The 26258-nt window shown below is 39.9% G+C and overlaps 1 protein-coding gene and 1 long non-coding RNA gene across 2 annotated transcripts in view; one reads left to right on the top strand and one right to left on the bottom strand.

Annotated features, from left to right (window-relative positions):
• The window catches only part of LOC100869792 (uncharacterized), a 46060-nt gene extending 34559 nt beyond the window's left edge, over positions 1 to 11501 (bottom strand). Inside the window, exon 1 of the mRNA XM_012490037.3 lies at positions 9705 to 11501. Coding sequence (XP_012345491.1) covers positions 9705 to 10605 — 901 coding nt within the window. The 5' untranslated portion in view covers positions 10606 to 11501. The remainder of the gene's footprint in view (positions 1 to 9704) is intronic.
• Positions 3112 to 4048, top strand: LOC147658443 (uncharacterized). Its single transcript, XR_015290598.1, has 2 exons — positions 3112 to 3705; positions 3757 to 4048. It is a non-coding gene; the product is annotated as an uncharacterized LOC147658443 (long non-coding RNA).
• Positions 11502 to 26258: the final 14757 nt, after the last annotated feature.

Here is a 26258-nt window from a genome sequence, read left to right as displayed (position 1 = left end):
GTTATTACGAGAGTTGAAAAAAATTAGATAAGTAAAGACAACCTCGTTTTATAAGATAAAAAGAAGTAATAAACATAGCACAACTGTAAAGGAGAAAAATATGATAAAATTTCTAATATTAGATGAGAGAGAACTTGAGACGAGTTAAGAAAAACTAAACAAAGATAAAGAAAAGCTAAAGAAGAAGAAGAAGAAGAACGAAAAATGAAATAAATAAAAACAATCTTATTATGAAATTAAATAATTAATATCGTGTGACGTATGAAAAAAATACATAAGGAAATCAGTGTTGTTGAAAAAATACGTTTCATCTGTAATATCGTGAGAATTATATAAGAACCAATGTTCTCTCTCTCTCTCTCTCTCTCTCTCTCTCTCTCTCTCTCTCTCACACTCGCTCGCTCTCGAAAATAAAATAGATTGCACGAAAATAACTTGAAAAAGAAGTTCTTTTGGCATCATTATGAGCCTGAAAGAATGGCGAAGTCGTGGCAAAATATAGATTACAGACTCGAGAATTCCTTATCGAGACAGTTCTACGACCTTCCTTCCCCCTTTCTTTCCACACGCGGAAGAGCTGATGGATAGGATCCGCTCTGATTACCGATATCGACTAATTGCCAGATAAACAGTTGTCCTTGTATATCGACTATAATTAATTGATGACATCGAAAATTTTTCCTCTCGCTTAATTTTGATCTCTAATATTTTGTAATTTTCTTATCACAGAGTATACATATATGTGTATACTTCGCCATTTTCGAATCGTCTATTCCTTGGTCGAGAAGAAATTGGCTAAACCTTTAATTTTCATTACTTTTTTCTAATTTTATTATTATTATTATTATTATTATTATTATTATTTAATAATATTCGATGAATTTAACTTTTTAAAAAAACTTCTTTAAAATTTGATGAAAACTATTAATATTATAATGTGTGCGGTTTAGGTTAAGTTAGATAAGATAAGTTAACATTTGAACTGTAGATGTAGATTGAATGTAGATTCGTAGACTCAAAATTCTTATATTTTGTGGCGCGTTTATCGAAAATACAATATTCAGAAAAGAGTTTAAAGTTTTGGTTAGGAAAATGGAGTTTAGGTTAGGAAGTTTTTCTGCTCGACTACCGATTAATCAATCTTTAATCAATTCGAATAATTTAACGTGAAATTTGTTGAAAATATTAAATATAATTTCAATAAAATTTCTTTAAACAAATTATAAATTTTCTCTTTTTGTATTATCTAACAAGTTAAGTAATAAAATAAACGAAGTTTTGTATATAAATATAAATTATTAGTCAGCTTATTATCATATTTGACGTAAAACTACGAAGCCTACGAGTCATAATTTGTAACTGGTCAATTCGCTAATATAACTATCGGTTGATAAATTATTGTACAACTAGCATAAATGAAAATGCCACGTTTTTGATCATTGAAGCAAATCTATCGAGAGCCGGGATCAGTAAAAATACCCCCGCTTGAAACAATTTTCAGTCAAGTGGAAACGATTTCCGATTGTATCGTATCCATTTTTGATCGAATAACACGAGCCGCCCTCTTGTACAATAATGAATATGTGATAAATGACAATTTATACATTTGAGAAGAGATTCTCGAAATTTTACAATTTTACGTGTGATAAACCTTTAATTTTTCTAACGAACGAAAAGTTGCAAAAAATAATAATCATCACACAGATTACATCTATTTCTTCCACTCACATTTAGCCAAATCGAGTGATTAGGAGGCAGGGGATAAATGAAGGATTCTAAAGAGCGCAACAGAAGCGAAGGAATTCTAGGAAATTCAACTTTCTACGTAATACTCGGTATTCGAGCTATTAGATAAGCGGCTAGGCTCTCGTTCGAGTCACGCTGAAAATGGTAGCCTATCCCGACGAGCTCAAGTACTCGAGAAATAACAGTGATCGAATGGTAACGTGAGTCTTGTTCCGAGAACACTGCCCCAAGTGTAACACTGATGAGACAAAAATTGACTGAGAGAAAGAGAGAGAGAGAGAGAGAAAAAAGAACAACCCTAACCGAATAATACACGGCATCATAAGCCACTTCATCATCGAATCATTGACTGGGACGTTGCCTTAGGCAAGCCTTTCGATAAGTGTCTGAATATCCTAAGCGTTTTACTTCCTTCGAGCCATCTTCCTCAAATTGCTCCCCTAACTGGACCTCGTTTAGGTGGGTTGGAAACAATGAATGATGATACTGTTCCACATTAGCGTGGATCTTGGAAGAAAAACCTTGGACGCTTAATGAGTTTTCATTCTTGTACGAGTTTTTCTTTTCTCCTTTTTATGGATATAATGTAAGGAGTAATTTTATATTGTGCGAGTAGAGTTTTTAGTTTAATGTTTTAACAGATTTGTTTTTAAAAGTTTGTTCTTAAAGTTCCTCCATACTTACGTCAAACAACTTTATAAACTTTTCTAATCTGGTAAAAACTTTTCTAGATCTCTATGCATTGATCACTTTATACTTATGTTTAGGTAAAATAAGGTTAGGAACGTGATACCTCGAAACCTCGAAACTTTGGTAACTGTTTGAAACTCAAAAAGTTTTGTGTTCGCGAACTTTGAAACATTTTAGGAACCGAGACTCTTAAGACACGAAATTGTCGATACATTTTCATCGATATGATTTCACGTTACAATAATTTAAAATAAGAAAACGATATATATTCGAAACTTCACGATGTTCCATCTTTAAAATTATTATATTTTCAAACGAATTTCTCGTTTTTCATCAAAATTAACATTCAAAGTCCTGTTCCATACTCAACAAATGATAAACTTGCACGTCTCTCCGGATCTTTCCACTTTTCCCTTCGCTTATCTTCCCGCACGAAACTTTATAACGAACGAAAGAACAAAGTCCTCGGGAAAAAAAACCAATCCCAATTCGGATGCTTCTCGATTGAAAAAAAAAAAAAAAAGAAGAGAAAAGAAAAGAAAAAGAGAACCCCACCCCAATTACAAAACACCACACATCCATCCTCCACGCCCATAAACAACGATCCAATCCTTCCAAGGAAACTTAATTCGCCGGTACTATACGGAACGCCACCATCGGTCAACCCGAACGACTAGAAAAAGTCCCTAGGGGGCGGTCGCGGCTCACCATCCACGGCTACCATTTTTTCCACTCGTGGAACTAGTTTCCTCTCTCTGTCGGGGAGATAAAACCAGCCGTGCAGAGCTCCCGGATAGATCGCGGATAAATTTATGGTAATCGTCGATAGTCCGTTTACTATCGACGGGGACGTTCCGCCTCTCGTTGGCTTCACCCGTCAGCCGACGGGTGACCTCGTATCTTACCTTCCGAGCAGTGGCCAGATGTCGCCTGATTGCCACCCGATTAGGACATAACCTAAGCGTATTTCGCTCGTCTCGAAACGAACGACGTACGACGTTTCTTTCGTACGCGAAGCGTGGAGCAAAAGGGGAGGGGGGAGGGAAAGAAGAAGAGGAAAAAAGAAGGGAGGAGGAAAAGAAATGGAGGTGGAGGAATGATTTTCCGATTGAGCCTGATTTTTCGATTGAGCGATTAATCTTGAAGCGGAAACGAGCACGTAACCTCGGCAGAGAGAGGAATATAATTAAGGAAAAAGATATATCTGTTCGCACGATAACGAAAAAGAGGAGGTTTTCGCGTAATAACACGGCCGAGATTCTCGAGCAGGTGAATTATTATTATCGTATTGCGCAATGCATAAGAAATCGTGGATTTCAGGTTAAGGAAGAGAGGATAAAAAGAAACTAGAGAACAGAGGAATTTGGAATTGGCCACTCTTGTCTACCTGTTCGTTCGAAAGGAATGCGTAATTACTACTTCAGGAGAGACGTTTGAAATTTTTGTGACGTAGAAACAGAGAGGTTTTGGACACGGCTTGGGACGGATCTCATTTTAAGGGCAAGATGATCGAGGAAGCTTCGATATGCAAAGATGAGAAATATTCCTTTCGAATCTATTTCTATGTAGTAATTTTTTAAAATTAAAAATCAGATAGATATCGTTCCGTTCACACCAGCTTATTATTTACTTTAAAAACCCGAAGGCTAGCCACGAGATCAAGTTTCAACGTTGTAACTAAACGTGTATTAAGGAAATATTATATTTGTATAACGCAAAACTGATTCGTGGAGGCAGGAACAAGTAAAGCATTTGTATTTTGGAATTCTTATTTGGCATGTCTGTTTGATCAGTGTACGTTACACCTAACCAATCAGACATGCTCCACTACACCTTACAAATTAGATTGGTTTCCTTGCTAGAGGTGCCAACTTTTCAACTTGTAGATGTCGCTACACACGTTAAGAACGAGCATGTGCAATATCATTACGATTCCATCTTGTGAAATATCTTTATTAATTAATTACGATTAAATTTTTATGTGTCGAATCAACTTTTTTTCTTTTCAAAATTGATACAAAAATTGATATTCGTTTTTCAGCATATCTTCAACACTTCTAGAGTCTCGACCAATCAAATCTCTATTCGCCATCATTCGAATAATGCCTCCCCTGTCGTCCAAACGCGTTCCACGTAAATCGCGTCGCGCATTAAACGTCCACTCGCGTGTTCATAAAACCATCCATCCACGGTTTTCCCTCGATCCCATCGATCAGGAGGACAAAAAAAATAATCGACCCTCGTTCACGATGCGTGAATTATTGTCCCACGTTTCACCATGCCGTCTTCCTTTTTTCTTCTTCGTTTTAGGAGTATCAAAGGGATAAACATGTTTTTGAACAAAACCTCGCTCTCACGTTTCTATTACGCATGACGAACGAATCGACCTAGCGATAAAATTTCATAAAATATTCGTGCTTCGAATCGTATTTCTTGCCACACTCCACAGAGGAGAAGTGACGAGGGTTGTCGAACAGTGTCGTTTCGTCTCACAATGCCGAGCTACCTGTTTTACCTTGGCTAATTAGATCCGAGTTACAGGGAGCCCCGGTAAGAGACAAATGGGCGTACAGTCGTCGTCATCGTCGTCGCGTCGTGCAACATCTGTGGATGTATGTATGCGTGTTGTAAGACGATAATGAGAATCATCAATTTTATCGGGAAATTTTTTTTCCTCTTAAGACCGGTGGTGGCGTCGCTCGCGCTAGGAATTTGTTCGGTTTTGTTTCCGCCTCTTCCCCTCCCCTCCTCCCTCTTTTCCATCTTTCAGATAAGATCCGAAGATTGTAATTTTGAACGTCCCGGCGATCGACACACGGCGATTTGAAATGAAATATCCCTTTCGAAAGAAATATCTCTCTGCTAATTAATCGATGAAACACATTTTATCTCATAAATTGTTTTCCAATGTTTCTAAGATATTGATATTGTTCACGCTTTTAATTTATCCAATGCATTTCGATCGAAAATAATGAATATTTTAAAACGCTTAAACGCGGTTCTTTTTTTAATTTCAAAAAAAAAAAAAAAAAGGAAAACACGCTTCCAGAATCGAAAAATCCAATCGAGTCATCCATCGAGTCCAACCATTGACTGCAACTATCATCAGTAAAGGAAAAAAAAAGAAAAAAGAAAAAGCATCGTATCGCTCCTCCATTCACCATCCGCTATCAACAGTGACTAGATAGAACATTATCTCTGTATTACGATATGGCCGTATCGTGGAATAATTCATAATTGGTCTCCTTAGGTTATCACCGCTCGAATGAATCAATTACACGAAGCAGCCACTTGTTTTGCCCTCCTCGCTCGTGGCCGAGATAAAGAGGGGAAAGAAAAAAAAAAAGAAAGGAGAGGGGGGCGGGGAAAAAATGTCGTGGACACAACAACGTTACAAAATCTCTCTCCTCTCTCTCTCTCTCTCTCTCTCCCATTACGAAAGTCGCCCAAGTTGCATAACCCTTTCGTCAATAACGGAGGGTGGAGGGGGAGGGACACGTCCCTCTTCTTATTTACTAACTCTGTGCACTGGTAATTATCGCGTGTCCCTCGTTCACCAACGATCGTTGGTGTAATAAAGTACGCTTGTTTACATGGGGACCAAATCGATGATCTTTGCTTGGGACGGATGGACGGACGGATGGAACCGGTCCCCGTATATGGAATATACCGAGGAAGCAGGGAGTATCGCGCCACTGGGGTTCATTAACTTGGAAAATGACGAGTTAACTCTCTCCGGATCGTCCGGTTATCTCGAAAATTATCGACAGTTTAGATACGCCTCCTTTACCTTTCGGATGGTGAATATTATTATTATTATTATTATTACTATTATTATTATTATCGAGTGAAATTGTATATATATGTATGTATTCGTAATCGTAATTTGGAAAATGTTGGAAGATGTTGAGAAAGTGTGGGAGGATCGGAGGAGGTGCGAGGTATGTGGGATATTACTAATTTTCGAGAGATTCTCTTATATGGAGGCGAATAATAACACGTGAATACGAATACCATTTGATAAATATCGGGTTGTTTGGGGGGAAAGGTGTTGCAAATTAGATAATGGTGTTCGATATAATGAGTATATATATTGGGTTTTATATATTGGAGATACGGGGATTGATAGGATACTGATTCTCATAGCATAGTGTAATATTGCGTATACAGGTTTTTGTTGGAAAGATATGTTGGATTTGGAAGAAATAGGAAAGTAAGTTGAATAGAAGTGGTAATAATAAAGGCGAGGTGAGTAATCTTGTATGTAAATTTGTAAATTATTTCAAAGAATATGTAGAAGGAGGAAAAAATATTATAAATCATAGAGATAAAAGAAGTTATGGGTGAAAATGTATTTTAATAAAGTGGTTAATTCTTGTTTATCTTTTTCGAGATAATCTAATAATGCGAGATATACATACATTACAAAATAATTATGTTATATAATTATCGAAAATTATCGAAAAGAGAGTGATTCTTTCGCGAGAATTTTAATTTAAAAAGCTACTAAAACATTTTGGATTGATTTGAACTCGTTGTAACATGATTATCGAAAATACATTCGAGCAGAAAGGATTTTAGATCACTATCAGTATGTTTTCGAGATATTTAATTGAGATTTAATTTCAATTTTAACATAAAAACGTTAATTAATCTTAAACCAATTACGAGCATTCTGAATATCGCGCATTACACATTGTATAACTACAAAATTAAAACGTTACGATTATCGATATGCTTTTAAAAAGTTTAGGTTATCTTAATTCAAAACGCTGAAACTATTTAAACTATTTTTACCGCGATTATCAACTTCCTGTGCGAATTATCAAAAGCATTAACCGAACCAGAAAAAAATTTCAAAATCAACAAAAATTCGAAAGGATCAAGCGATTACGATGTTCTCTCTTCGACTACTGCATGTTGCATGCAGCACATGTACTTAGCAACTTCCGTTTCCGAGCTCGAAATTACCAAAAAAAACACCGCAAATTACCAGACCAGAAAATTTTCAAAGCGTGAAAAAATTTTCAAAACTGTTAAAATCATCGCGTGGAAAAGATGTTTGAAAAATTAAAAAAGGAACACAAGCGATCGTGAATTATTCCCCTCTCTTTTAAATACGTGGTTTAGAAAAGAACTCATCTCGATCGATCTATCCTCTAGATTTCTTTTCGCTCTTGCACGAGCAGAAATTACGAATAGAGAGAAAGTGAGGTTAGCTCGTTCTTCCAGCGAATCGCGAGAATTCTTCGCGTGCGAGTAAATATAGACAAACTGACAACGATCTATCCATGTAAATGAACTCCGTTTTTTTCCCCCCTTTTCCTAGCAAAAAAAAAAAAAAAAAAAAACCGTGTCGATATCTCGCTCGAGCGATAATTTTGCGTCAAACACGATTTTAAAATCGATCGACGAGATCCGTAACGAATCGTCGTCGTTGTTCCGTTTCACTGGGAGAAGAATTGAATAATAATTTTAGCGCGTCGCTCTGATGAATCGATAACATTTCTTTTTCTTTTTCTTTTTTTTTTCTTCTTCTTCTTCTTCTTCTTTCTTCTTCGACAAACGTGTTATTATAAATAGGTGTACCGATATTACGGGTTGGAAGGGAGAGAGGGAGGGGATTTGAATTAACGCGGCGTTGAATAAGCAAGTAGAAACATTTTGACAAGCGATTTAATCCATTAGGCTTTAATTAACGTCGAGTAACACACATATATGTGGATCACGAATTAATTATACTACGATCGGTAATCCATAAAATCCATAATTACGATTAGGTAAGGATCAGTAAGTAAAAACATACGTTGACGTGAAATGACTTTTCCTTTTTTTCTCTTTTTTTTTCCCCCTCGATAATTGAGGAATAATTGTAAGAAAAAAAAAGTCGTAGCGCTATTTGCACGAAATAATCTCGTTCGAAATTAAAAAATTAAAAAAAAAAAGGAATTATTAATTTACAGAATGATATTCAGATTAATTTGCAATTTCAAAAATGAATAAATTTTAATACATTACAGCTCGGTGTGTGGCGTTAAAGTGTTACACGAACACAGATACATTAATTTTCTAATTAGGTCCTCTTTTTTTACCTTTCCCCCTCCCCCCATTTCACACCTACGTTTCAACACGAAACCAATAAAGAAGAAAATTGATCTTTCTTGCTTTCTGACTCGATACTCGAATCGTGAATTTTGCCTCTTTGCGAAAAATCGGAAATCTTCGCATATTCTTAAGTATTCCCACGATGTTTCCGCAATTCGAGCAAGCGAACCGTTCTGTTTTCTCGTGTTTTTCACGCAACGGGCCAAGAGAAACCAACAATCTCTCCATTAATTCTGAATTGATATCGTAGGTGAGTCATAAGAGTTCGAGCCAAGTTATTTAATTTTAGAGTACAATGAAACCTTCATCATCCGGACACCTACTATCTAAACGGGTTTCCTATTCCAATGCTCCTCTATCTGTAAACGTTCCATTATCCATAACTGTATTTGTTTTTAATTTTTGCCGATGCGAAATTGATGTGCGTTATAGCGTTAACGTGCAAGAAGAAATATATGATAATGAGAGGAACGGAATAATATTGAGGAAGTATATCGTACGTAGATATATCCGTCTATCGAGAGGAAATGAGATACACTTTAGAAGCTAGAACATGGGGCATGGATCGAGTGTAATATAATCGTCGAAAATACTGTCGAAAAGATTGTCGACTAATTTTTAATCGACTATCGTTCGAACTTGGATTTTTAATCAACACGATTAAAAAATATACGATAAGAGTGCAATATGACAATCGTCGAAGAAGCGGAAGAAGCTTGTACTTCGAACCAATTAACAACAATTCTTATGAAACAGGTGATCGAACATGGAATTCCACGACTCCCAAAGAAAAAAAAAAAAAAAGAAACCTCCTCCTCCTCCTCCTCCTCCTCCCTTTCGATTTACACTACTCCTCGTATCCTCATCACTGACACGTGTCACGAATCCAAACTCTGAACCAAAAAGCAACCCCGTATCAGCCAATTATCCCGATCCTGATCAACAAACCGAGAGTCGACAGTTCCGAGAAGAACGAACGAACGAACGAACGAACGAAACCAATAGCCTAGCCTGCCTGATCCCGCCCTCCCTCTCTCCCTCCCTCCCTCCCTCCCTCCCCCAATCCATCCATCCATCCCTCCCTCCCTCCCCCCCGTCCCCCTCCCTCCTCGAAGGAACGGGAGGGAAAAAAAGAAAAAAGAAGAAGGTAAATATAAACATACCTCCAGGAAATCTGTGAGGGAAGATCCTTCCGTGCCTGGAGAGCAGCCAAGGATAAAGCGGATAGCTGTCCCTGGGCGGCTGATGAGGATGCGGCGGTGGATGGGGTCCGCCAGGCGCGCCGCCATGGGGATAAGGCCCGTGGGGTGGCCCGTGGGGCGACGCGCCATGATGCGCCTGGAGGGCCACCGCGAGGTTGGCCGCCTGGAAGTGTTGGGCCGCGGCCAAATTCGCGGCCAGGGCTAGTTGCTGTTGCGTGTGGTACTCGGTCTGGCCCGTTTGGGGCCCGGTCGGGCCGTGGCCGGGCAGCCCGTAAAGGGACTTCAACTGTTCGGCGGCGACAGCGGCCGCGGTGGCCGCGCCAGGTGGCGGCGCGAGATAGTTGGGGCTGGGCCTGACGACCCCTGGCGGGGGTTGGGGGTGCGCGCCGACCGGCGAGTCCCCGTGCGATATCCTGTGGGGCGGGCTGGGGCTGTTGTTGGGTGTCGATCCTCCGCTGTGGCTGTGCACCGTGGTGCGGCCGAAGTCGAGGTGCGTCGCCGTGGACAGATGATGATGGTGGCCGTGGTGGTTGGCGTGGTGGTGATGGTGGCTGCCGGGGTGCGACGGCGTCCTCCGCGAGTTGGGATACGACTCGACGGAGGAGCTTCGGGAGACGGGCCGGTCGGAGCCCTCCGAGTGGGCGCCCGGCGATCTCGTGGTCACCCTTCGCGTGCGGGGGGAGGAGGAGCCCTCGACCACGTCCATGGGGCTGCCATCGTCCCTCTCGATCTCGACCCGCTCCAAACGGTCCAGGCGGTCCTCCCGCCCCTGCCCACCACCGCCGACGATCGAGTCGATGCTGAAGCCGATCTTCGGCTTCGAGGGCACCGGAACAATTGGCGTCGGCGCGAGCGGCATCATCGTACGATTATCGTACGCCCGGCTGATGGATTGGCCACTTCTGCAACACGCTACCTCGGCCGAGTCAGGTCCGCCGCATGCCTGCACCCGCCTCGGCCCTGGCTCCTTCACCAGACCGAGAACGCTTGCCTGCCAAACGTCCAGCCACGGGTTACCCCTCGAGAACACTTTGAACGCACTTTTATCCACGCACTGGTAACTCTCTTCTTTTGTCCCTTCTTGGCACGACTCTTCTTCTTCTTCTTCTTCTCTTCGTGCAGTCCTTTCCCTTCGGGTTGTGTGTGTTTGTGTGTGTGAGCGCGTGTGTATGTGTGTATGCGTGTGTGTAAACTCGTTGAATTATCGGTCGGGTATAAACATCGTTTGCCGTCTCCGTCTCACTCACTAACGTTTCCTTTCAACGACCAAAGTTTTACTTTTCTTTCTTCTATTGACGCCCTATCGAAACTCGCAACATTGTTCAGTTCCACAATCGATCACCACTTGCTCATCCTGGTCGTCGCACGGCGTCTTTTCTACGATTCGTAGAGAAAAAAAGAGAAACCGTCACTCGGAGGTCAGCCGATATCGGCAACCGTCCTCGATGATCCCCCCGGGACGAAAAAAATGTCACCACTGTAACGTAACGAGAAGGGCACGAAACGAAGCGGTTAGCTCACACGGCCGACACACACTGCGATATCACGGGACCGCGCCTCTTCTTCCATCGAGCCTGTTTGCCTGCGGCCGCACCAAATTTACACCGGCCGAGAAGGAATGTAACAACACGAGCGCGAGAGAGTTGTCGAAGGGGGGAAAAAAAAAAAAAAGAAGCAGAGCCAACTGGTGCTGGGCCCCAACAAGCGTATCTCGAGACTCGAGCAGCAGACCACGGGCTCTCTGACGGATGTTTCTGGCACGAGAGCTTGCTAGTGTTTGAGCAAATTACAGGCTAAACGAGGCGCTCTTGGATGGTGGTGGGGGGTGTGCCGAGCCGCTTCCAGTCCCCACCACCTCGGCCCACGTAGCGGAGTGGGGGCAAGAGGATCGAGCGGAGCTGGGCGGTACTCGAAGTTACGAGGAGCCACGCTAGGCGTACACCCAGCCTCGACAGGATTGGACGGTTGGCCGTGGTTGAAACTCGCTGGTCGGAACCTGGCCACGCTACCCCTTATCCACGAGCTGCCGTGGGGCGACGCATTAGTCGCCGATGGGCGTTAAACTCACGTTTTTGTCGTGCGATGAAAATGAGCCGTTTAATTAATACGTCTGGATCCCCTACCCCTACGCGCTCTCTTCCCCTCTCGCTTCCCTCCCTCCCTCCCCCCACTCCTCCGCCCGTCGTTCCGCCGTCTCACCCCCACTCCGCCGGCTAACTAGGTTTCGTTCCACCAGGGCTTTTTTTCTTTCCTTCTCCTCCTCTCCTTTCCTTCGTTTCGTCATCGAAACGCTTTCTTCTCTTTCGTTTGGGGAAGAAGGGTTCCAGGGGGACGAAATCGAGGGAAATAACGCGTTCGTTTCGCCGACACGTGACTTTGTACACTGGTATTCGGTACAAAGGGGGTGATAACTCCAAGTGGAGGGAAGAGACGTTGAACGAGCTACTAACAGTCGTCGAGTCGAATCTTCTGCTTGAATCATCATTTCGTTGATGTGTTTATGAAACGTACACACACATATATACGAGATCAAGAAACGTGTAACATCACCAAAATCGATTAAATTGCGCCATGTTGCTTAAACCAGATCTCAGATTAGTACGATAATTAAAGCAAATACAAAGTTCACGGATAAAATATATCCACAAAGTTATTATCGTTGTGAGAGAGGGGAATAAACGAAGTTCCTTCCCAAACAAATGACAACTTAATTCTCGATGATAAAGGAAATAATAAAGTGTGGAAAGATCTTTTTCCAGAGGGATCCATGATGTACGATTGTCACGTACAAGTGTCTCGTTTCTCTGAATCGGCTCTAATCGATCCGCGACGAGGTAATTACTCGGATGGATCGCATACACGGAACCACTGTGGACGTAATCGAGCGATTAAGGTGTCAAAGCGTGCACAAAGCGACACTTTCTTCGACTCGAGTCGCGAAACCTGAGATGCCGAAGTGTCCTTCGTTAATGCCTGTGTTCAGGCTCGTGTTCTGAACTTGTTCGACGATCGAACCAGCTATTTCGAAACTTCGCAGGTGAGAAATCTTGACAGGATCGATCGAAATTCGTCTCCTCCTTCGTTATTTCAACGAATATTCGGTGATTAATTGGAGACTTTTATTCCGTTATAACGAATGTGTTTTTCTTGAGAAATTGTTTTGTAATTATCTTTTTTAAAGAAAATTAGTGTTTCGATTAATTGTTATTATTCTACGTCATTTTCTTATCTTCTTCTCTCAAAGTTTTTTACAAGTTTTTTATTTCATCAATTCCTCCATTTCCATGTCGTAACTTAAGTAATACAATATTGAGGAAATAAGCGAATGATTGAGAAAAGTTGCAAATTCGATGATTACTATCCCTTTTCCGAATTCACACTGAAATTACACTGCAAATAATTTGATTAGTTTTTTGCTGGAGAATTGCAACCAGAGCTCCTCGAGTACTTTGCAATTTTCATTCTCTGTGAAATCCATATATATAATTATTCGATAGTTTTTTCAAAAGTATAATATAAAAACTTTTTTTTTTTTTTTACGAAAATAACAATTAAACATTATTTTTCTTTCGTGTATTCGAGAAATTGTGATGAAACAATTTACTTTCGTCCGTCATCACTTTCAAGTTTGAAAGTTTGAACTCTTGACTGCATTATTATTACTGCACACATTTTCCAGGAAAATGAGATTTTAATAGTTTCATTCATGTTCTCGAGCTCAATGATACGGAAATAATTGGTATTTAAAAAAGATTGGTAAAAAATTGGTAGTTCAATTCATTAAATTAAATTGGTCGTCACGCATGAAATATTTCAAAATTTATAATCCAGTTATAATTATTTTACCGTTTGGAATTTTCTTAAGAAAGAACATTCGTTTTTCAAAGCTTCAAAAAACAAATTCCTCTACAATTTCTCCCAAAATCCCAAAGAAACATCGAACGTTTTTTCAATATCATAATTTTCCTCCGATAAAACCCTCCCTCAGCTGGCTCTTTCTGTAGCCGCACAATTCACAACAAAAGATCATCGCTGTTCCTTCAATTCGGGGGGTTTAAACACAGGGCAGACGGGTCTCCATCGCGGGGACGGCGCCGATTTCTCGCCCCTCGCCGTGTAAACGATAATATTGCGACCGGTATCGCGTCCTCGACACGTGTGTAGGTGTACGACACGTGGAGCGGAAGTGGGGATATTCAACATGGCGACTCTGCACACATCGCACACACCGGTGCACCAATGCGCGAGCAGCGAGCACGCCCGTTCCCAACGATTCTCTCTCCTTTCCTCTCCACTTTCCGCCCGCGTTCTCCAAAGCTTCCTCGAGAGCCTCTTCCTCCACCTTCGATTCCTCCTTGGTCCTTCTCCTCCCGTATCTCCCTGCCAAATGCCGTATCGGCGAGCATTTCATTTTCAATTTTTCTTCTCTTTAAATTGATAGAAGAGATTCTTCCTTTCTCCCTCGAGTTACCTCGACCTCGAGTAACTTTCTTTACTTTTTATTTTTGCAAACTTCGAAGGAAGTTTTTTTTCTTTTAATTCTCCTTCGCACTGATTATCCACTTGTATAAAAGTAATCGATAAAGAAGGAACATAAACTTTCTCCAAGATCGATCGAGCGTGTAAGTTTTTTTTAAATTTCTTAGAGGCAAAGAGGGAAGCCCTTTTTCCTTGTGGGAATTTCTATTAGCAGCTTTCGAGCGACCGGTCTTTTCTCCCGGTCTAAATACGTTTCGAATTGGAAGTATCGCGTGTCAGAGAGGCGGCCATACACGAAATCGGGTCGAACAAACGAATGAAACGTTCGGCGGGGCCCTATAGAAAATTTGCATGCACTTTGTACACCGACTCGAGTGGCGGAAACCCATCTCACACCTGTAAATCCCTTTTGGCCCTCTTCCAAGCCCTTGGACGCCCGTGGAGATCACTTTTACGACAAAAACGAACAAAAAGAAATGTGTAGTACACACGAAAGAAAAAGTTTGTGGGGCCGTTAACGAATTAATCTTACGTAAATACTCGAATTTCTACTTCGTTTCTTGCAATCATACCCGGCCGAATGGTGTTTAAGCCACGTTCCATCCGAGAGTGGAAGATAATCGTTGAAAAATCGTTTTCTCGGGCGAAAAATCCGTTATTTCGGATATTAAAAGGGCGGCGATTCGTTAGAGGGCATTGTCGGCGGGGATAAATGGAAGGAAAGAAAAATAGCCGGGCTGCGCTGACGCACAATTGACGATACCGATGTGTGTATATATCGCCATTGTATCGGCCATTGTTTGAAACCCTCCGCGACAATGAAACTCTTTTCCCATCCCTGCTGGCGTGGATCAGACCGAAAAAAAGCGACCGAGAGGCAGCCAGTTTTATCGACGACTTCCCGATTCCGTCACCTAACAGCGGATTTTGACTTTTTCTTTTTTTTTTTTTTTCCTTGCGATTCGACGCTTTCTTCGTGATTTCTTTCTTTTTTTTTTTTTCTCTTCTTCTAAGTCTCTCTCTTTTCGCTTTGATTTTTGGAGAATTGTGGAGAAATTTGAGTCTTTGTGCGGATACAATGGGAGGTGTAATTGATTCGTGTGACCAGGCACGATATATTTCTCTTCGTGGAGACGTTTTTGGAAGGATTTCGAGGAGAGGGTGAAGAAAAAAAAAAAAGAAAGTGAGGTATTATTATTAATTTGGAAAAATTTCGAGATAACTCTTGATTAATATTCGTTTGATAACGTTTATTCCAAAAAGAATATTAATAAATGAAGACAGATCTTTTAGACGGGAAAGATCGAAGACATTTGCTGAATATACTTCAGTAAAAATGTAAAATTGGATCGCCCCTATCTATCCACCGTGAATCTTAAGGAGAGGGGGGGGGAGAAAGCGCTGTCGAGATATTAACGGTAAACAGAGAAGAAAAATGAGATAAAAAGCACGATTTAAATATCTAATTCATTTCTATCATTAAACACGAAGACTGATCTGGCACGAGAAATAAAAGATGCAAAATATTATAACGGTACATGGGGGAATGGGGATTGCGAAAGATGGAAATAAATAATCTACGTTTGGATTTAGAGGAAACAGTTAATTTAGTCGCATAAGATAAATTTTAAAACTGCACGTGCTCTCCTTGTGAAACAAAAAGTTTTTTTTACAATTAACTATTAATTAACCATTAATCTTTAAAATATAAATAAAACTACCACGAATTAATCGCTAAAATACCAATATCTTAAATAAATCATCATTAAAATATCGCACACCCTCGAATTCTTCTGCAAAGAATTGTAAAAACCTGAACTGAAAAAACAAACAACGCAAAACTCGATCTCGCAATGAGAGAAATGAAAAAAATTCGCAAGAAGCTCAACAAGTCGAGATCAACGACGACTTCTTCTCCCTCTTCCTCTCTCTCTCTCTCTCTCTCTCTCTCTCTGAAACGTGAATAATCGCGTGGACAAAAGGGCCGGGCATAATCCTTGGAAATGATCGAGGAGACATCGCGTACGAGCAGCACAATGGAAACGAAAGAAGTCGACGCGCGTTTAAAGATTACATTACAGGCAAAATGGCGTGCTTAATCAGGCCATTTATTCGTCGTGCATCCCCCCCCAGACGAGGAAAGAGGGAAGGAAGGTTTTGTTGCGGATATACAACGAGGTATCCCTCTCCTCCCCCCACGGATTCGTATTTTCTCGCATTGTAAACCTCGTCGCCATCGTCAGAAATTGGCAGCGAGTATCGATTACGCGTTACAATTACAATAAGCCGAGCTTTAATGTTGTCGAGCTTGAATCGAGAAGAAAAGTTTTTCCAAGGGTCGAGAATTTTCAGGCGAGGAATTTTCTTCGAGGTTATAATATAAATTTCTTTCTTTTGATGGGGCGTTTGAAAAATTGCGTGAATGATTTGAAAAATTGTAAATCGCGAGAGAATTCTTTTTTGAAATTTTATTATTAATTTAAGAATTCTTAAGGATGTTCTCGTGTTTCGAGAAGAATTGGAGAAATTCAATTTCCGGAGTATCGATATCACGGGGGGGGGGGGTTGTTTTCGAACGCGAAATAAATGAAAGTACCGGGATTACGCTGACCATGATTCAATTGCCATCCACTCACTTCTAGGCTAAGGTTAAATACGTACATCTGCCTATTTTCAAATCTAATCATCCCTAATAAGGTACCTGTTATAATACCGGCTAAAAATAGGATTATCAATTATGCTTGAATATATTTTACGATACTTGCAATAATAAGTAAACGTTGTAACGGAATATCACGCAAAATGTTTGTAAACGAATCGAAGAGGAAATATTAATTAATATAATATAATTAATATATTGCACAGATTCTCAATCCAGATTTGTAATCACTTTGTTATTATCACAACAAAGGAATGAACAAATAAAATTTCCTACTCTCTTTTCAGACCCAAATAAATCAAGTTGTGTACTCTACACAAACAAATTGACGGAATAACGCATCTACATTAACATATTTACACGACAATCTCTATAAAAAGAATTATTTAACAAACTAAAAATCACTTTTACATATAATGAAAAGAAATCTTAATGAATTTATTGGCGTCGGCTGAGAATCACTGTCGATTCGCGGTCTCAGTATCTTAAATAACCGACCAGCACCTATGATTTTCTCGGAACAACCGACGGTCCGATTAAATTGATTCGCAAGCTCCAGAAAGGAAGAACAAGGGGTGGGGGGAGAGAGAGAGAGAGAGAGAGACTGGACTCTTGACTTGGTAAGCAAATAAATTCGAACAAACGAACGTGATATCAGAACATCGAGTCCCATAATTCTAGAACTTAAAACTCTTTAAAAATCTCTTTAAAAAAAGAAGATAAAATTATCATAAAATTATAATTCCTTCTTCATTTTCTTTTTTACTACTCAAAAGTGACTCATCTTTCACGAGAGATTAAAGACGCTTTAATCTCTTCTTTCGATATAGATTTTGAAAATCCAAATCCGAAAGAGAACAAATATTCAAGCTGCTGCCAATAATCAAAAAACGAGAAAACCGTCTTTGTTCGAAGATAATCGAGGATCGAAGGAAATTTTCAACAAATTCGGGCGGCAGGGGCCGAATACAGGTGATTGAAAAAACGATCTCGCGAAGAGCAAGAGAAAGAGAAGAAGAAGAAAAGGATTCGAAAAAACCTTCTGCAACCTTCACTTTCTCCCCCCTATTTTATCCTTTTTAATCCAACCCGCGCGACACACCGCGACAATCACCGTCGAATCCCACTGCAAATTATCCCTCCCACCCTCTCCCATGCATGTTATTACCGTACTGTTCTGTAATCATGCCCAATATATCGAGATCCACGATCTGGCCCTCGAACGAGTATAAAAGTAATCGCTCGAAATTAGGTGACACGGGCCCATTACCATCTCACACAATGTGTGCATACGCGTGTGTTTATACCTACGGAGGAGACCTGCGCTAAAGAAAAAAAAACAACAAGAAAAAAGAAGAAGAACGAAAAGGAAAATACGAGAATTAAAAGAAAAAGAAAAATGGAAAAATCCTCGTGCGTACGTTTTATTCGAAAGAAAGAAGAACGGATGCACGAAGAGTGTGTGTGTGGAAGAGAGACAAGGGGTGGAAAGGAATCGTGTTCGAGGCCATCATCGGCGATTACGCATACTTGCTGGCCCATTATGGCTCATTAAAGGGGCCCGATCGGGATTATTATGTGAGGCGGACCTCCTCCCCGGCGAAATATAATTTTCGACAAGCACGAGAGGATGAGAGTAGTAGGAGGGCATCGACCGAAAATTAACGACTCTTTAGGGCAAATTGATCGGCCGTGTTCGCACTCGATTTTTCTCCCGACCGCGAAACGCCTGCAAGGGGGAGGAGGCGGAAGCGATGGGTGTAGAAGCCGATCGTGAGAAGAGAGCATCCGCCGATCTTTGGAGGATCGGTCAGAGACCTTACCGGAGAGGAAGGTCGACCGGATCGATCCTTCTACCCTTTTGATTTCGATTTTTTTTCCTCTTCCCCCTTTTTTTCCGAAATGAATAGCGGTAGACGTAGACGTGACTTGGCGATCTATCTATTTTTGATCGATAAGAAATTGTGAAAGAAATCGATTTAACAAAAATTGCGAAGAAACAATTACAATTTGTTGATAGATCTCGTTGAAAAGTTAAAATTAGTTTTACAATTTCGCGGCCATTCAATCATCAGATTAAACGCGATTTCGTCGCTCGAAACTGGTCTTGCTGGTCGATATTCAGCTCCGATATTGTAATTATTCTCGTATAAATCATTGTACATTGTGGCCTGTGTATTAAGAGAGTTATGCAAACAGGAAACGGTGATTCATTTAGATAGATGCATTGCGTGTAACAACTAGTTATACTTATAATCCTGCATTTCAGTGTGTGTAAACATTATCCCGTTTGAAGTTATAAATGATGTAAATTGGTTGACGTAAAATCAAAATTTTCTTTCACTCTTTCTCTTTCTAATTGGAAATTTTTTGAATATTGTTGAAAATCATTGATAATTCGAAAAAATTCGATGGAGAAAGGCAAGTTGTATAACAAAAATTTCCTATCTTACGCGTTTCCCTCGACGTAAATTTTTTTCACCAAGATAAGGCGATAAAACAATCCCGTGCATGGCCAATTATCCAGGCTCGATTATCTCCACGATATCGTTCACGTTTTCAACAGAACGAAGTTGGTTTTTTCATAAGCCATGAATAACTATACAGGGTGTTTAAACACGTTACGTCACACATCAACGCGTTAATTATGTCGACGATGAAAATGATGTTTCCCATATCCTTTTATTTCATGACCCGTATACTCTTATCATACAGTTCATAATCATAATTTCAAATCTTGTGAGAAGAGCTATCAATTGTCAATTAAAATACGATCAGTCAGTGAGAAATTTTTCTTGCTTCTTCTGTAAATAAGAACATTTAACGTTTTGCAATCAATCTCATTGTAAATTGATATTATGAATAAAAAAAAAAAATAATGATATTACACGTAGAAATTCAAGTTACTTGCATTTTAATATCAAGTACAAATTAAACGCAAATTTTAAAGACGCACCTTAACTTTCAAACCGATGAATTTCTAAAACTTAAAACCGGTATTATTATACCGTCTATATATATATTCGAGTAATGATAATTCAAAATGGAAGTTGATAAAAAAATTCACCAATTACAACGAATCCTTGATCCTCTCGATGTCCAAAGTAAAAAAAAAAAAAAAAAAAAAAATAATAATTATAATAATAATAAAAAGGAATTTATTAAAATCACCCAATTAATAAAATCTTATCTTATTCAATCTTTCGAATTCCAAAATCTTTCCATGAATAATAAAATTATCCCCCTTCTCCTTCTAAGAACGATTAAAGGCAATTAGACATGAAGAATCTGAAAGGATACCAAAAAAATCTATCCCAAAACGATATCAAAAATACGAAGAGAAAGAAGACGCTTCTTTGCGCGCAAAATCTTAACGATTCGATCGGGAATTCTTTTCCAAAATCTTTCCACGAACGATAAAATTTCGTTCGTTGAAAAAGAAAAATCCGCGAGAAAACACAGGATGATTCCACGGTCAATGGTCAATTATAATCGATTATCCGGCCGAGTATCCGTGTCCCAAGGAGGAACCACACGGTGAAAGACGGTTACTTACGGTCCATGAATATCCATGGGGCCCGGGGAGCAAATCGCGTGGCTGGCGTGCTCTGATGATAGGTAACCATGTGTAATGGAGTGCTAACTACCGGCCACCTCGCGAACCAGCGCACACCTTCTTCTTCTTCTTCTTCTTCTTCATCGTCCACCCAGCTAGCGGGGAGGCAAAACGCCGATGCAAGAAAGGGAGGAACGTTGGCAGAGAACCTGCTGGCCAAACAGGAGGAGGTGGGGGAGGGGAAGGTGAGTAAAAGGGTACAGAGGGAGGAAAGAGGGCGAGAGAAAGAAAGAGATAGGAGGCAACCGTGCAGGCATGCTCGGGTCTCTTAGTTTCTCAAACAAGGGGGCGGTACCTTGCAGATCAGTGGCAGTCAACTACTTGCTCTAACTGTAAAACACTGTTACCCCTCTCGAATTTTCCAACACCAATGTGTAATTAAATTAAAATTACGATCAAAAGTTATGGAGCATCTTGTAATATATATTTCGGCAAGAAGAGCGCGAGTATCGAGTATTATATAAATCGATATTATACGTTCATTGTGATATTAATTATATATTTAAGTTATTGATTTAAGAGATTTAGGGAAATAGGGAATATATAGTGTTCCCTAGATCAGTCTTTCCCTAGATAACGACAATTCTCTACGTATAATATCATGTATTATAACGTTATACTACAATATCACGTAAGATTGTGATATTAGTTATATATTTAACTTATTGATTTAAAGGATTTAGGGAATATAGTGTTCTAGATCAGTCTTCCCCTAGATAATGTAACGACAATTCTCTACATGTAATATCATGTATTATTATAACGTTATAATATCGAAACACATATAAGATTCTATCTTCATCGATAATTGTTTCCTTGGCGTCCAAAAATGTCGAATAAAATTACTTAAAAAAATTTCCATTTGTTTCCAACGAAAAATTCGAAATCACTTTTATCAACCGCGCAATCAGGAAACTGGTCTCGCGACTTTGTTCAATTAAGATCCTATCTTATCCTAGATTCCAAACTACGAGATATATATTCAATAACGTATCCCACGAACAAGCAGGTGAAACGAGATATGGTCGTTGAATATTAACGTTTTTTTTTTTTTTTTTTTTTTTCTCGAAACGATTCAACTTCGTTCAACGGTTGTAAAGCATGCTTGAAAACCGCATCTAAAACGCATCCGATAGGCAATATTACACGGAGATTAATAGAACGGCATTACAAAGTAATTAGCCGGCAATTAAGGATCGGCCGGTGCCCCGTGGCCGAGGGCATTAATTGCCCGGGCGTAATGATACGTTCGCTCCAATAAGCGAAGATGGACGAACCCAGGCGACGAACATGGCTGGAAATCAACGCTGGAGAAACGTTGGATTCCTGAATGTTCACGTGATGATTTTACTCTCTTTCGCCCCTCGTTCGACCACGAAAAAATTGCCAGGCGCCAAGAGAGGGAGGGGGGAAAAAACGAAACTTTTGTATCCACTCCCATCCATAAATAAATACGTGGACAGTATGTAATTGTTGCAACGATTGTTAAATGTTATTAACGAATAATTCGTAATTCTAACGATGTATTTAACATCTCGTCGATGATGATAAAAAATTAATCGATCTTTGTTTTGTTAATCTTGACATCCGTGTATAAATATAAATTTTTAATAATATTAAGCAGGTATTATTAGACGCGTGTCGGAGTGTAACGCGTTCACAAAAGGATATTTGCTAGTTTTGAAATGGGTAAAAATTTTGTTCGAAAGAGGACGATTAAGGAAAAGCTAACGGGCTTAATATCAAACAAAACTTAATATATCACAACGTGATTAAATTATCGACACATAGCACTTACGACACTATAAAAAGTAACCGCGTGAAAGTAAGAACTGGGCGGGTTGCTTGCCGCCAGGCGTCTAAAACTCGTACTTTCCAACCCGCTTATCTGAAAAACGAAGCAATCTCGTGCACAAGTTTATTAGACAAAAATTCTTCCCCTATCATTTTCCGCTCCCTTAAAAATCACCTTGAACGTGCATCCCTGTGTCGATGCAAATTAATCGATGAATCATTCTCTTGAAAAAAAAAGAAAAAGTAAAAGTCACGGGTATCGTATCATTGGCATTAATTCAATTAATTTCTGCCCGAGTACAAATATCCTAGGCCATGGTATTCATCCTATACAACGTGACAGGGACGGTAATAATCGGTGTTGATGGAATTTTCATCGGCTCCCACCGATCTGATATATATATATATATATATATGCAGTCGATGCATATACGTGCGTATATAGAGCGGTCGGATTGCGCGAAGGCTCTCATCATCGTTATCATCATTATCGTCATCATCGTCGTCATCATCATCATCATCATCATCATCATCTTCCACGCTGGCTTGTGTTTGCTCTACACAAACCCTACACGCGAACGCGTATAAAAAGCGAGCAAGCTCGAACGGAGCCCGTCATTACCGGGTTATTACCTAAGTATCGTGGGGTGGAAACTGGACCGCGCGTCTGGACGTGCCTCGCGAGAAAAGAGAGCATGCATAAGAGCTCGTCTTCGTTTTATTTATTTATAAAGAAGCGTTTTTACCACGAAATTCAGTTCAGGATGGAAATAAATGTTCAAGCAATTTTTCTGTTAATTTGAACGTAGAGGTGCTGGGCAACAATAATTGTCTCGCAAACCCTTTTTTCGTTAAAATAGGAAACATCGGCTTTGGAATTCTGGAGAGACTGTGGAAAAAAACCACCCCTTCTTATCTCGTCGAAACGCACAGGTAGAGAAATCCCGATAAATCATAACCCAATTTCAGAAACGATATCAATCGCTCCCCACCCCTCCGCCAGGCTTCCTTCCGTTTTCTCCTGCGGTTCTCTCCCCCGGCTGGACCAGGCCACGATTTATAAAGCAAACACCGTGCAGCACCCTGCAATCAACCTACACAACGCGCCTTCTCGGTTTACCGGTGGTTGCTGCACACCACCCCGCCCACCCCCTCTTCCACAGGCGTTCTTCCATGGTGCGCGCGCGTGTATCGGGTCGAACGATCGAGGGCTTCGATCGAGGGCTCGATCGAGGGCTATCGCTCGGAGCGCGTTTTATACACCGTACTTAGGACTCGAACTCGAACTCGAAGGAATAAATTAATAGCTTCTCGCGAATAACAGCTGGCACGAAGTTTCGACGATTCGAATCATTATATCCTCGTGGAATTATTCGACGATTGATCGAGGATTCTTTTTTCTCTTTTTTGTATTTGGAGAGCATTATTCGAATCGAGGAGATCGAAATGAAAAAATCTTTGGGGGAAGAATAAATAACGAAATGATCTACACCTGACGAGACAACTTGTTGTAACAAATATGCAAATTCCAGCTGTCTCGCCCGAGCTATTCATTTGTAGAACCACTGATTTGCGACAACCTGGAATCGCGTGGTTCCTCCCCTAGCCAACTCGGAAGGGATCGATTATCGCTTCCTGCCAGACTCACGAAAAACCCATTATTTTTTCGTATTTATCAGTTCAAAGAAAAAAAAAAGGAGGAATCTTCACGATCGATTCCAAAGCTACGAATTTTAGGTGAAACTGACAAAATTTAGTTGCTATAACAATTAATATTGATCACTTGTCGCATAACTTAATCTAACCAATAAGAAAAATATTGTATAATAATCTCGTAAGAAGAGCGTTATAATCCATTGGATGGAAGAGATTCTTATCCGAGAGAGGGCTCGTTTCGTAGAAAATAAGGAGAAACGAGGGGGGGAATATTAAAGCAAATTGTGGCCGAAAGGTTTCGCGGTATACACGTGCATTCGACAAGAAATCGAGGGTTGGAACTTTGCTAACGAGGCTGTGAGATGTTCGTGAGCAGCGTTGCACATATATATATATATATATATAACCGCGGGTGTATAATTTGTGGAGCATTAGAAAATATTAGCGGGGATATCTTGCCTCTTGGATACCCTTATCGATGGAATGTTTAACGAGGGCCGGGCGATTAGGCCAGTTACGAGTGAAGGGATTGCTCGAGAAATTTTAAAAGAGGTTCTGTAGAGAAAAATTTTATAAAATGTATCTACTTAATTAAAAGATCTCCTTTATCGTTAATATTTGATCCAATTCAAGTTTAAATTCATTTAACAAAATAAAACTATCACAAGAATCGGTGATAACGCTTGATAACGTACAGTGTAACGTGTCATCCACGAAAGAAATCGTTCCTGTCGCCGTTGTTGCAGCAACGTGTTGTACGCGCGTTCATCCCCGCGTGGTGGAATTTCTTTCGTTGCCCGAAGGTACAACAGCGAGAGTCACGAATAGCCGAGAAAAATGTAATTTCCGAGCAGAAGTCGTAAAGAAGTCGTTGAGAAGAGAGGGAAGAACGGAGGATTCGCGGTGATTCGTGACTGACTTTCGGAAGCCAGCCCTCCTTTCGTAAGTCGTAAATGTCAAGGGCTCGGAGGAGTAATATCGCGACACTGATAATCGCGGATGGCTGTTATTATTAATGAACAAAACAGGGCCAGGTAGGCGGAAGCACAAAGTAGCCGAAAAGTATCGAGGTTCCCGATTCCAAATTATCCATCTCGAGGATATTTTTCTTTTTTCTTTTTTTTACGTTTCTACGAGGATTCGAGGAACGAAGATTCGCCTAATACCCCTTTATTATATCTTGTAAAACTGGATGGAAGAAGGAAATACGATCGATTTTCGAGAGGAGTTTGCCTTTCTATACCTCCTTGTGACGGAGGTCGTCTTTTTTTCTTCCTCTTCTTCTTCTTCTTGGGCGTGCGGGGGAGAAAACGTGCCATTTTTTCGAGGAGATGATTTTACGATTAAGCGCGGTGATGGCGAGGATTTGAAAATAAAAATTGGTTGGGGGAATATTGTTTGGTAAAGTTTTCTAAGTAAAGGATATATGTATCTGAAAAGTATTATTATTATGATACTTTTATAATATGTAATATATAATAAATTGTGTGCAAATTCTTTTTATATTTGTGTATTTTATAAATTAAAAAATTTATGATATTGTCTATTACAGTGATATATCTAGAAAAGAGAAAGAAAAATCGGCAGAGAAAGAGGGTAAAGAGAAATCTATTAATAAATAGCACGATCGTTTTGGGGCCAAACCTCCGAGAGAGGAAAGCCACAAAGTAGCCGGGATGTATAATTCGTGCTATTCATAACGGCAAATTACTATCCTCTGCCTGGCCCCTTTTAGAGTTCTCACACTCCTTCTTCCCCATTTTTCTTATTTTCCCCTTCCTCCTCGAAACTAGATTATATCGTTTGACGAATAAAGTGAAATTTTATTTCAAATTGTTCGAAACATAAAACGAAGAAAATAATACCATTTAATGGGGATAAAAAGTCTATTATTTTAATCGTGCATCATGTTACAAAGCATTCTATCATTGGCATTAAAGATATTTATTTTCTTTTACTTGAAAAAGATAAATATTGATCCGAAAATTCGTTTAAATTAACAATTTCAAACAGAAATAAAAATCTATTATCGTGTCATCAATGTTTCAGACTGATTTCAGTCAATTAATTATTATTATGATTGTTGTATTATCATAAAAATGATAATTCTGTGATACATTTATTTAATTTACTTAAATATAATACGTTTGCACGTTTTACTTCCGAGTTATATTTTTTTAAAAAATTACACGTTTACGCGCCAATTTGATGCGCATAGTTAATTAATAGAAATTCGCGTGTCAGAATTTTTTTTCCTCCTTTTCTTCATTTCTTCATTCTCATGTTCGATAGATAACGGTACGGTTAACTC

This window comes from Apis florea, unplaced genomic scaffold (assembly GCF_048593485.1).
Source record: "Apis florea isolate Af1SG1 unplaced genomic scaffold, ASM4859348v1 contig_2272_pilon, whole genome shotgun sequence".
In the NCBI taxonomy this organism is placed as follows: domain Eukaryota; kingdom Metazoa; phylum Arthropoda; class Insecta; order Hymenoptera; family Apidae; genus Apis; species Apis florea.
This window is presented reverse-complemented; position numbering and strand designations above follow the sequence as displayed.